Here is a 13,496-nt window from a genome sequence, read left to right as displayed (position 1 = left end):
TACCATTAATATACCAGCCTTTCCCAAAGTATTCACATGAACCAGAGGTACATTAATGTGTGATTATGGTCAATTACGGCTGTGAAAAGCTCATTTGGGAGCTTGAAAGTGCTGTGGACAGACGGAGATTAGGTATGTAGATTTTATTCAACAGCAGCAATGCTAATCTTGGTCCCTCTAATCATCTCTACCTCAGTCTGTAAGAGATACAGTGTTTATTCACATCAGTCTAAACACTGCTGGTGGATTTAAACAGTGCATCAATACAGATACATATCTTAGAGGACAACAATACAACATCATGGACTACACTGAGACAAAGTGGGTTAGGGTTCCCACTGCTGGGGGATCAATACAGATACATATCTTAGAGGACAACAATACAACACCACGGACTACACTGAGACAAAGTGGGTTAGGGTTCCCACTGCTGGGGGATCAATACAGATACATATCTGAGAGGACAACAATACAACACCACGGACTACACTGAGACAAAGTGGGTTAGGGTTCCCACTGCTGGGGGATCAATACAGATACATATCTTAGAGGACAACAATACAACACCATGGACTACACTGAGACAAAGTGGGTTAGGGTTCCCACTGCTGGAGGATCAATACAGATGCATATCTTAGAGGACAACAATACAACACCACGGACTACACTGAGACAAAGTGGGTTAGGGTTCCCACTGCTGGGGGATCAATACAGATACATATCTTAGGACAACAATACAACACCACGGACTACACTGAGACAAAGTGGGTTAGGGTTCCCACTGCTGGGGAATCAATACAGATACATATCTTAGAGGACAACAATACAACACCATGGACTACACTGAGACAAAGTGGGTTAGGGTTCCCACTGCTGGAGGATCAATACAGATACATATCTTAGAGGACAACAATACAACACCACGGACTACACTGAGACAAAGTGGGTTAGGGTTCCCACTGCTGGAGGATCAATACAGATACATATCTGAGAGGACAACAATACAACACCATGGACTACACTGAGACAAAGTGGGTTAGGGTTCCCACTGCTGGAGGATCAATACAGATACATATCTTAGGACAACAATACAACACCACGGACTACACTGAGACAAAGTGGGTTAGGGTTCCCACTGCTGGGGGATCAATACAGATACATATCTGAGAGGACAACAATACAACACCACGGACTACACTGAGACAAAGTGGGTTAGGGTTCCCACTGCTGGGGGATCAATACAGATACATATCTTAGGACAACAATACAACACCACGGACTACACTGAGACAAAGTGGGTTAGGGTTCCCACTGCTGGGGAATCAATACAGATACATATCTGAGAGGACAACAATACAACACCACGGACTACACTGAGACAAAGTGGGTTAGGGTTCCCACTGCTGGGGGATCAATACAGATACATATCTTAGGACAACAATACAACACCACGGACTACACTGAGACAAAGTGGGTTAGGGTTCCCACTGCTGGGGGATCAATACAGATACATATCTGAGAGGACAACAATACAACACCACGGACTACACTGAGACAAAGTGGGTTAGGGTTCCCACTGCTGGAGGATCAATACAGATACATATCTGAGAGGACAACAATACAACACCACGGACTACACTGAGACAAAGTGGGTTAGGGTTCCCACTGCTGGAGGATCAATACAGATACATATCTGAGAGGACAACAATACAACACCACGGACTACACTGAGACAAAGTGGGTTAGGGTTCCCACTGCTGGGGGATCAATACAGATACATATCTTAGGACAACAATACAACACCACGGACTACACTGAGACAAAGTGGGTTAGGGTTCCCACTGCTGGGGGATCAATACAGATACATATCTTAGGACAACAATACAACACCACGGACTACACTGAGACAAAGTGGGTTAGGGTTCCCACTGCTGGGGGATCAATACAGATACATATCTGAGAGGACAACAATACAACACCACGGACTACACTGAGACAAAGTGGGTTAGGGTTCCCACTGCTGGAGGATCAATACAGATACATATCTGAGAGGACAACAATACAACACCACGGACTACACTGAGACAAAGTGGGTTAGGGTTCCCACTGCTGGAGGATCAATACAGATACATATCTGAGAGGACAACAATACAACACCACGGACTACACTGATACAAAGTGGGTTAGGGTTCCCACTGCTGGGGGATCAATACAGATACATATCTTAGAGGACAACAATACAACACCATGGACTACACTGAGACAAAGTGGGTTAGGGTTCCCACTGCTGGAGGATCAATACAGATACATATCTTAGAGGACAACAATACAACACCATGGACTACACTGAGACAAAGTGGGTTAGGGTTCCCACTGCTGGGGGATCAATACAGATACATATCTGAGAGGACAACAATACAACACCATGGACTACACTGAGACAAAGTGGGTTAGGGTTCCCACTGCTGGGGGATCAATACAGATACATATCTTAGAGGACAACAATACAACACCATGGACTACACTGAGACAAAGTGGGTTAGGGTTCCCACTGCTGGAGGATCAATACAGATACATATCTGAGAGGACAACAATACAACACCACGGACTACACTGAGACAAAGTGGGTTAGGGTTCCCACTGCTGGAGGATCAATACAGATACATATCTGAGAGGACAACAATACAACACCATGGACTACACTGAGACAAAGTGGGTTAGGGTTCCCACTGCTGGGGGATCAATACAGATACATATCTTAGAGGACAACAATACAACACCATGGACTACACTGAGACAAAGTGGGTTAGGGTTCCCGCTGCTGGGGGATCAATACAGATACATATCTTAGAGGACAACAATACAACACCACGGACTACACTGAGACAAAGTGGGTTAGGGTTCCCACTGCTGGGGGATCAATACAGATACATATCTTAGAGGACAACAATACAACACCACGGACTACACTGAGACAAAGGGTTTGCTTACAAAGGAACAAAGGGGGATCTCACCCTGTATTAAGGAGGAGTGGAGGTCTCATAAAAATTTGAGGGATGTGTGCAGGCGAATGAGGGGGTGGGAGCGAGGGTACATATTGGGATGAGGAGACAAAACAAGAGAGAGGTATTTGCGATCTACATCCTTATATAGTTCAATACAGCCAAAAAACTTCACTCTATTTTCTTAAAACTGCATGGTTGGTTAAGTAAGGGCTTGTAAGTGAGCATTTCACGGTAAGGTCTAATACCTGTTGTATTCGGCGCATGTGACAAATTCATTTTGATTTGAACACTCAAGTTATTTAACTAACCAAAAAATAATAATAATCTAAAAAAAGAAGTCGTTTGTTGTGCTGTATTTTACTTCAGGGTTAAAACAGGCCATGGTATTTAGTTTTGTTGTCATATTTCCCATCCCATCATTTTTGATGAGGTTTGCACCAATTGGAGGCTTAATGTATTCCTGTGTTAATGAGTGTACGATCCTGCCTTCAGGAATGATAATGGTAATGAAAGCTCGTTAAAGGGAATACAAATACTCCCAACACCATTACATCTCTAACACTATTAAAGCCAATTTATGATTCATCCAAAAATATGGTCCGAGGCACCGGATGGATGGTGTGACGCAATTGCAGAGCCTCCGGAGGCATGCATATAACGACAGTATTTCCTCATTGTCTTTGTACCTCCAGGCTCCTCTAAAAGATATTAATGATATTGAGCTCGCTCCACCTCTTTCTCTTTGTTGCTCTCTTTGTCCCGCTCGCTCGCTCTCTCTCTCTTTGTCGCTCTCTTTGTCTCTTTCTCTCTTTGTCTCGCTCTCTCTCTCTTTGTCTCTCTCTCTCTCTTTGTGTCTCTCTCTCTCTCTTTGTGTCTCTCTTTGTCTCTCTCTCTCTTTGTCTCTCTCTCTCTCTCTTTGTCTCGCGCTCTCTCTCTTTGTCTCACGCTCTCTCTCTTTGTCTCGCGCTCTCTCTCTTTGTCTCGCTCTCTCTCTTTGTCTCGCTCTCTCTCTCTTTGTCTCGCTCTCTCTCTCTTTGTCTCGCTCTCTCTCTCTTTGTCTCGCTCTCTCTCTCTTTGTCTCGCTCTCTCTCTCTTTGTCTCGCTCTCTCTCTCTTTGTCTCGCTCTCTCACTCTTTGTCTCGCTCTCGCTCTCTCACTCTTTCTCTCTCTCACTCTTTGTCTCTCTTTGTCTCTCTCTCACTCTCTAGGAGACAACAGCAGTATGAGTGTAAATGGTACATCCCCCTGGCAGACTTGACCTTCCAGTTGCTGGATGACTCAGATGTCTGCCCCCACATCCAGGTGCTGCCTGAACACGAGATAGAGGAAATAAAGATCAAGATCTCAGTCATCAAGAGTGACATCCAGAAGGAGAAGGTGATTATTTTGTTTGTTTATTTTTTTGTTTCTTTCTATTTAGCCAGGTAAGTCTTTAAGAAGATTGTTATTTAAACTAAACCTAATATTTCCTCATTGATCCAAAATGAATCCAAAATGGAGGTGATGCGGCCCTTCCTCTGCCTCCCACTGTGTCAGGTCATGGTCAGGGCTCCAGTCTCTTAAGACCAGACCCCCTATTCCAGTAGGACACTGTGGATGAACAGTCTCCTGCACAGCCCGGGCCCCCAGGTCTGCGCTGGGTTCCCTGGGTATGTCCATCCCAGGAGCCCTAGGGTCGGTGTTTCTTACTTTTTCCATTAGAACCTGCCTGCCTGGCTGTGTGATTAAGGCTGGGTTCCTCTGGCCTCATCACACTACTGTTATAGTATTGGAGAAGTTCCCCTCACTGTTTCCCTTAGAGAGGTCGGCCGGGGACGAGAGGTCTTTGTGTCTGAGCCACACCCACAAAAAGAGAAAGCTCATCTGGACAGAGTCAGCACTTTACTGTATGTCCCGCTGTATGCCAAAACATTTCTGCAGCATTGAAGGTCCCCAAGAACAAAGAGGCCTCCATCATTCTTAAATGGAATAAGTTTGGAACCACCAAGACTCTTCCTAGAGCTGGCCACAAACTGAGCAATCGGGGTAGAAGGTCCTTGGCCAGAGAGGTGACCAAGAACCGGATGGTTACTCTGACAGATCTCCAGAGTTCCTCTGTGGAGAAGGGAGAACCTTCCAGAAGGACAGCTATCTCTGCAGCACTCCACCAATCAGGCCTTTAGGGTAGAGTAGCCAGACGGTAACCACTCCTCAGTAAAAGGCACATGACAGCCCGCTTGGAGTTTGCCAAAAGGCACCTAAATGACTCAGACATGAAACAAGGTTCTCTGGTCTGATGAAACCAAGATTGAACTCCTTGGCCTAAATGCCAAGCGTCACGTCTGGAGGAAACCTGGCACCATCCCTACGGAGAATCATGGTGGTGGCAGAATCATGCTGTGGGGGATGTTTTTCAGCAGGAGGGACTGGGAGACTAGTCAGGATCGAGCAAAAGATGAACGGTGAAATATGAAAGTACAAACATCCTTGATGAAAACCTGCTCCAGAGCGCTCAGGACCACAGACTGGGGCGGAAATTCACCTTCCAACAGGACAACAACCCTAAGCACACAGCCAAGACAATGCAGGAGTCTCTGAATGTCCTTGAGTGGCCCAGCCAGAGCCTGGACTTGAGCCCGATTGAACCCGATCTCTGGAGAGACCTGAAAATAGCTGTACAGTGATGCTCCCCATTCAACCTGACAGAGCTTGAGAGGATCTGCAGAGAAGAAGGGGAGAAACTCCCCAAATAGAGGTGTGCCAAGCTTGTAGCATCATACCCAAGAAGACTTGAGGCTGTAATCACTGCCAAGATATAGTTGTGTTGACTGTGATAGAGGCACTGATTATGAGCTGTCTTGTTCGCTAAATGGACAAATTAGGTAGGCAGTGGCATGGTGCATATAGTCATAGAAGCACAGTGACATATGCCTCAATACAGTCATATCTGTGGCTTATTGGAGGTGTGACTTTCAGTTAGTTATTTTTGGCATACCATCCCATGAGAGTGAATGTCATTCCAGTTCATCTGAATGTCATTCCAGTGCACTGCTTGCTATGAATTCTACCTGGTGGTGTTTTCATGTTTAGGTAAAAAAAAAAGGATGTCCTGTTTGTTTGTGTGTGTGTAGAAAGCGCTGAAGGGCCAGAGTCGTAATGTGGAGCGTCTGAGGAAGAAGATGAACGAGCAGGAGTCCTGGCTGCTGTTACACTCTCCCACCATCCCCTTCCGCATCCACAACAAACACGGCAAGGTAAACTACTGCTGCCTTAACACTGGCCCTGGATCAGATCTATTTTGAGCGATTAGTGCTTTTTGAGGTCGTTTTGGTTAGATTATCTAAAAAAATAATGTTTTGTTGGGCTTTCAAAAGGGCCGACAGTTGCCCATCCCTGACTTACAACATGTATTTTCAGGTAGAGATAGCTCGCGAAGCAACTGCTCTCTGTCTCTGTGGCTACCCAGACCGGACCAGAAAGTGTGCAATGAATTATGGGCTTTGTTGTTAATTACCATGTTTTCTGAGCTAAAGTATGTTGAATATTGGCCTGTTGGAAACTTTAGGTTACGTTATGTAACCCCGGTCCTCTGAAAGAGATGAGTGCAACGTCTCACTATGGGATATGCCCTCTTTTGCAAGTCATTTGTTGAAGCCTTATTCAATCATGCCTAACAGGCCAATCAGAGCTTTATTGGTGTATGGCATGCACATCTATATAACACCCTGCACTACTCTGGTTTCCTCATTCTAAGAACTACCTCTTACACAAGTCTATTGAGATGTCTCTTACAGAGAATCAGGGTTACAGACTGTCACACCAAAGTTCTCTTTCAGTCGACTCGGTTCGACATCTCACTATGGGACACTTGCAAAACGCCCTGATTGCCAATAGCTTGTTTCCTGAGAAGCCTGTTGTGGTACATGGTAATCTACCTGATCCAGCCTACTCAGCTCCAGGGTGCGCTGGGGAGGGTGCAGTAGCATCCAGGAGATAGAACCTCACAAAGGAGTGAGGGGAAGCTAAACTAGCCATCGTACAATTCTCTAAGACGGAGATGCCTCTGTACAGTGCCCGTGACATGGCAATTCCTCTAGTGCAGGTAGTCCCAAAAGTTTTCTAACAGTCCATTTATATTTTCCAACGGGGCTATACATTTGGGTGAGGTTTTTTTCTCGCCTGAGTATCCTCGTTTCACTGCCAAAAAAATCGAATTAAACCATTTAGTGTTCAGTGAAATAACAACACAATGTCAGATACAGGTAGCCTAGTCAAATAATGAACATCCAATCACATTAACCGTTACTTTCTCGTGGGAAACCATCTCTCTTGCTCAGACATTGAGAAACGAAACATGACAATATGAAAAATAAGCCATGGGAGTTTTTTGAGCGAGAATAAAGACGACTTTCGAGTAGTAAGACATGTAGAAAAGAAACAGATACCATTTAATAATAAGGGGCTAGAAACATCTTATATGGTGAGCTTCCGATTGGCTAGGACAGGCTAGCCCCATACTATTGTGGAGGACTTCCTTCTTCCTGCTGCCGTGGATATGGCTGGGACAATGCTGGGGGAAACGGCCTAAAGAACTACAGACAATTACTTCATCAAACAACACTGTTTCACGACACATCAGTGACATGGCAGGAGATATTTTGAAACAATTATTGCTTTGCATACAAGCTAGTGAATTCTATGCGTTACATCTAGATGAGTCAACATGCCTGGCACAGCTCCTGGTACATGTCCGTTACGTTTATGGGGGGTCAATTATTAAGGAAGACATCCTTTTCTGCAAACCACTGGAAACCAAGACAACAAGAGAGGATATTTTTAAAGTACTGGACAGCTTTGTGACATCAAATGTACTTTGGTGGTCAAGAGGTGTTGGTATCTGTACTGATGGCGCAAAAGCCATGACAGGGAGACATAGTGGAGTGGTAGTGCGCGTGCAAGCACTTAGGTACACTGCAGCATCCACGAGAGGAATGCCTGACAGCTTGAAAGATGTTTTGAACACTGCAGTGAAAATAGTTAACTTTGCTAAAGCAAGACCCCTGAACTCTCATGTATTTTCTGCACTATGCAATGATATGGGCAGCGACCATGTAATGCCTTTACAACATACAGAAGTGTGCTGGTTATCAAGGGGCAAAGTATTGACACGTTTGTTTTAATAGAGAGACAAGCTTAAAAAGTTTTCTTTACTGACCATAATTTTCACCTGTCTGACTGCTTGCATGATGATGAGTTTCTCACACGACTGGCCTATCTGGGTGATATTTTTTTTCACCTGAATGATCTGAATCTAGGATTACAGGGACTCTCCGCAACTATATTCAATGTGCGGGACAAAACTGAGCCTATGACTAAGAAGTTGGAGCTCTTCTCTGTCTGCATTAACAAGGACAACACACAGGTCGTTCCATCATTGTATGATTTTTTTGTGTGCAAATGAACTCAAGCTTACGGACAATGTCAAATGTGATATAGCGAAGCACCTGAGTGAGTTGGGTGTGCAATTGAGCAGGTACTTTGCCTGAAATGGACAACACAAACAACTTCATTATCCCTTTCATGTCCTGCCTCCAGTCCACTTCCTGATATCTGAACAAGAGAGCCTCATCAAAATTGCAACAAGTGGTTCTGTGAAAATTTTATTTAATGAGAAGCCACTGCCAGATTTCGGGATTGGGCTGAGCTCAGAGTATCCTGCCTTGGCAAATCGCGCTGTTAAGACACTGATTCCCTTTGCAATCACATACCTATGTGAGAGTGGATTCTCAGCCCTCACTAGCATGAAAATGAAATACAGGCACTGTGTGACTGTGTGTGGAAAATGATTTGACTGAGACTCTCTCCAATACAACCCAACATTGCAGAGTTATGTGCATCCTTTCAAGCACACCCTTCTCAACCTGTGGTGAGTTATTCACAATTTTCAATGAACAAATACAGTTTTATATGTAAGATGGTTAAATGATTGCTTATTATAATATTATTATTTGTGCCCTGGCCCTATAAGAGCTCTTTGTCACTTCCCACGAGCCAGGTTGTGACGACAACTCACTAATTATTATGTTTAATAAATACAGTGTGTGTGGCAGGCTTACAATGATGGCAAAAAACAACATTTGAGAGTGCGCTGACCCTGGTGCTAGAGGGGGTACGCAGCTGGAGGTTGAATGTTTGAAGGGGTACGGGACTATAAAAGTTTGGGAACCACTGTTGTAGTGGAATGTGCATGGGCACCGAGGGGAGACAGCTGGACTGGACGGCTTTGTCCAAACAATGGAAGAGCCATTGATAAACGGCGACGTGGAAATAAGCATCCTTGAGGTCTACTGTGGTGAACAAGACTCAACGATGGTTGTTGAGTTGCCATAAGTCCAGGATGGGGCGTTTAGGATCACTCTGTTTGATGTACAGTTACAAGAGGACATGGTGTTATACCCTGGGTTGTTCTGAACAGAATGAGCCTTTGTTTGTTTATTGTGAAGGAAATGTGCTGCTGCACACGCACCTGAATGCAATCATGACTCCTTTCTATGCGCACCAAAATGATGATCTGTTTCCCTGAACTGCATGGTGAAAGCCTAACACTGTAATATAGTGTTTTATAACTTAGCTAATAATATTGGCAATCGAACAAACTTTCAGATCATGCCCACCTGACCCAGATTGCGATTTATAGTGGACCATTGTCCAGGAATGGTCTTATCATGTTACTGAGTGTATCCAGAGTATTTCCGTTATCAACAAAATGTGGAGTAAATGCACATAATCAACAGTGTAATGTTTGGATTCAGTCTTGCGTCTAATATTTTTCCCATCATCTCCAAACTGTTCCCTTTCAACTGGTACCATGGTTATGCATTTGTTTTTCATATTTCTTCTGTTACAAACATTTACATTTAGCCCTATCCATGTAAGCCAGTTCCCATGAGTGTAAAGGGTTGATGCCTATGTTTGGGGTTGGATAATCTGCCTCTACTAAATTAGAGGTCGACCGGTTAATCAGAATGGCCGATTAATTAGGGCCGATTTCAAGTTTTCATAACAATCGGTAATCAGCATTTTTGGATGCCGATCATGGCAGATTACATTGCACTCCACGAGGAGACTGCGTGGCAGGCTGACTACCTGCTATGCGAGTGCAGCAAGGAGCCAAGGTAAGGTGCTAGTTAGCATTAAACTTATCTTATAAAAAACAATCAATCTTAACATAATCACTAGTTAACTACACATGGATGATGATATTACTAGTTGATCTAGCTTGCATATAATCAATGCGGTGCCTGTTAATTTATCAGCGAATTACAGCCTACTTCGCCAAATGGGTGATGATTTAACAAGCGCATTCGTGAAAAAAGCACTGTCGTTGCACCAATGTGTACCTAACCATAAACATCAACGCGTTTCTTAAAATCAATACACAAGGAAAACATTTTAAACCTGCATATTTAGTTAATATTGCCTGCTAACATGAATTTATTTTAACTAGGGAAATTGTGTCACTTTTCTTGCGTTCTGTGCAAGCAGAGTCAGGGTATATGCAGCAGTTTGGGCCGCCTGGCTCATTGCGAACTGTGTGAAGACCATTTCTTCCTAACAAAGACCGTAACTAATTTGCCAGAATTAGAATGTAACAGCAATATTTAGACTTATGGATGCCGCCCAGTCGATAAAATATGGAATGGTTCCGTATTTCACTGAAAGAATAAACCTTTTGTTTTCGAAATTATAGTTTCCGGATTCAACCATATTAATGACCTAAGGCTCGTATTTCTGTGTTATTTTGTTATAATTAAGTATATGATTTGATGCTTGATAGAGCAGTTTGACTGAGCGGTGGCAAGCAGCAGCAGGCTCGTAAGCATTCATTCAAACAGCACTTTCCTGTGTTTGCCAGCAGCTCTTCGCTGTGCTTCAAGCATTGCGCTGTTTATGACTTCAAGCCTATCAACTCCCGAGATTAGGCTGGCAATACTAAAATGCCTATAAGAACATCCAATAGTCAAAGGTATATGAAATACAAATGGTATATAGAGAAATAGTCCTATAATTCCTATAATAACTACAACCTAAAACTTCTTAACTGGGAATATTGAAGACTCATGTTAAAAGGAACCACCAACTTTCATATGTTCTCATGTTCTGAGCAAGGAACTTAAACGTTAGCTTTCTTACATGGCACATATTGCGTTTTTACCTTCTCCAACACTGTTTTTGCATTATTTAAACCAAATTGAACATGTTTCATTATTTATTTGAGACTAAATTGATCTTATTTATGTATTTATGTATGTATATTTAGTAAAAAATAAGTGTTCATTCAGTATTGTTGTAATTGTCTTCATTACAAATATATATATTAAAATCAGCCGATTTAATGGGAATCTGCTTTTTTTGGTCCTCCAATAATGGGTATCGGCGTTGAAAAATCATAATCGGTCGACCTCTACTCTATATCTGTGATTTGGATAAGCAGCTATGTCCATGATTGCAATATTGATGTACTGTTATTTTTCCATCACTGGAGGGAGCAGTTGTCCTATAAAATGTTATTTCCACATTTTCCTGAAAGTTTCCCTCTTTTGTCCTCAGAGCTACCTGTTCCTCCTGTCTTCAGACTATGAGAGGTCAGAGTGGAGGGAGAGCATCCAAAAACTACAGAAGAAAGGTATAGGAGGAGTCTATGTACATAGACATGGAACACTGGTCACTTGAATAATGTTTACATACTGTTTAACCCATTTCATATGTATATACTGTATTCTAGTCAAGGCCATCCTGTTCAGCTATTGCTGTACATACTGTTTTATCCTACGTATTCTTCAGATATACTACATATTCTATCCACATACTGTCCATAATGGCTATACATCCCATCACATATATATACTCCGGACTCCGACATTGCTCGTCCTAATATTTCTATACTTCTTAATTCCATTATTTCCAGATATTACTGCACTTTTGGAGCTAAGAACATAAGCATTTCTCTACACAAGCAATAACATCTGCTAAATATGTGTATGTGACCAATACAATTTGATTTGAGAGTGAGCAGACAGTGATATTGGTTTCTTATCACTGTTTTTTCAACTCTACCATGGATTCACATTGTACAACCTATAGCCTGGCTTTATGTTCAGGTTTATTGATTGTGTATTTCTGTGTTTGTCTTCAGATCTGCAGCCGTGTCAGTTGAGCTCTGTAGAGCTGCAGGTCCTCACCAGCTCCTGCTGCAAACTCCGAACTGTCCACAACATCCCTGTCACCAGTAATAAAGATGGTAGGACACACACACACTCACATTTTCCTTTCTACTTCCTCAGATGGGATGTTTGGATTGGGGTGACATTAAAGCCATCTGGCAGCCCCACTGTGAGCTCCCAGGATGCACTGGGGGACAGGAAATGTCAGGGAGACGCTCAGCTTACACACGTAGCTACAGGAGATACACACACTCACATACACAACTTCACTCACACAGACCCACATTTAACAAACTAGAAACCGTTCATAAGGTTTTAATAAACACGACGCGCCACAAATAACACTGTTATACCACAGCACTCTTCTATTCACATCTGACTGTGTTTTCATGCTTTTCTTCTACATATCTTAGAGATGCAATAACAGTACTTTATTTGTATTTATTGTACCTTTATTTAACTAGGCAAGTCAGTTAAGAACAAATTCTTATTTACAATGACGGCCTAGGAACAGTGGGTTAACTGCCTTGTTCAGGGGCAGAACGACAGATTTGTACCTTTTTGCCTTGATTCGATCTTGCAACGCAACCTTCCGGCTACTAGTCCAACGCTCTAACCACTAGGCTACCTGCCTGCCGCCCCAGGTAGCCTCTCTCAGAAAAGAAACATGTTTTCTTGCAAGGCTATGGTGTTTCCAATGTGGCTTTGCTTACACTGAACGATATGTTGTTATCTTGTTTCTGCTAGACTCCGTGTACTGAGTTGGATATCATGTAGTCTAAATCTAAATTGGCTCCAGTATTTACAAGTTACATATAGATTTTCTGAGTCAGGCCACAGTATTTTAAAACCTTGATTACAGACAGCGATACACTCTGAACAAAAATATAAATGCAACAGTTTCAATGATGTTACTGAGTTACAGTTCATGTAAGGAAATCAGTCAATTGAAATAATTAATTAATTAGGCCCTTATCTATGGATTTCACATGACTGGGAATACAGATTGCATCTGTTGGTCACAGATACCTTAAAAAATAAGGTAGGGGCTTGGATCAGAAAACCAGTCCGCATCTGGTGTGAACATCATTTGCCTCATGCAGCATGACAAATCTCCTTAGCATAGATTTAACCAGGCTGTTGATTGTGGCCCGTGGAATGTTGTCCCACTCATCTTCAATGGCTGTGTGAAGTTGCTGGAAATTGGCGGAAACTGGAACGTGCTGCCGTACATGTCGATCCAGAGCATCCCAAATATGCTCAATGGGTAACATGTTTGAGTATGCAG

The 13,496-nt window shown here is 43.0% G+C and overlaps 1 protein-coding gene across 7 annotated transcripts in view; it reads left to right on the top strand.

Moving 5' to 3' along the window:
* LOC110533635 (active breakpoint cluster region-related protein) overlaps nt 1-13,496 on the top strand; it is a 244,852-nt gene that overhangs the window by 132,682 nt on the left and 98,674 nt on the right. For all 7 annotated transcript variants that reach the window (XM_036990050.2, XM_036990049.2, XM_090186342.1 and 4 more), the window contains 4 exons: nt 4,214-4,382; nt 6,116-6,238; nt 11,595-11,670; nt 12,181-12,285. In XM_036990050.2, coding sequence (XP_036845945.1) covers nt 4,214-4,382; nt 6,116-6,238; nt 11,595-11,670; nt 12,181-12,285 — 473 coding nt within the window. The remainder of the gene's footprint in view (nt 1-4,213; nt 4,383-6,115; nt 6,239-11,594; nt 11,671-12,180; nt 12,286-13,496) is intronic.

The sequence above is a fragment of the Oncorhynchus mykiss genome, chromosome 10 (assembly GCF_057628025.1).
Source record: "Oncorhynchus mykiss isolate SJ-2025 chromosome 10, ASM5762802v1, whole genome shotgun sequence".
NCBI lineage: Eukaryota > Metazoa > Chordata > Actinopteri > Salmoniformes > Salmonidae > Oncorhynchus > Oncorhynchus mykiss.
This window is presented reverse-complemented; position numbering and strand designations above follow the sequence as displayed.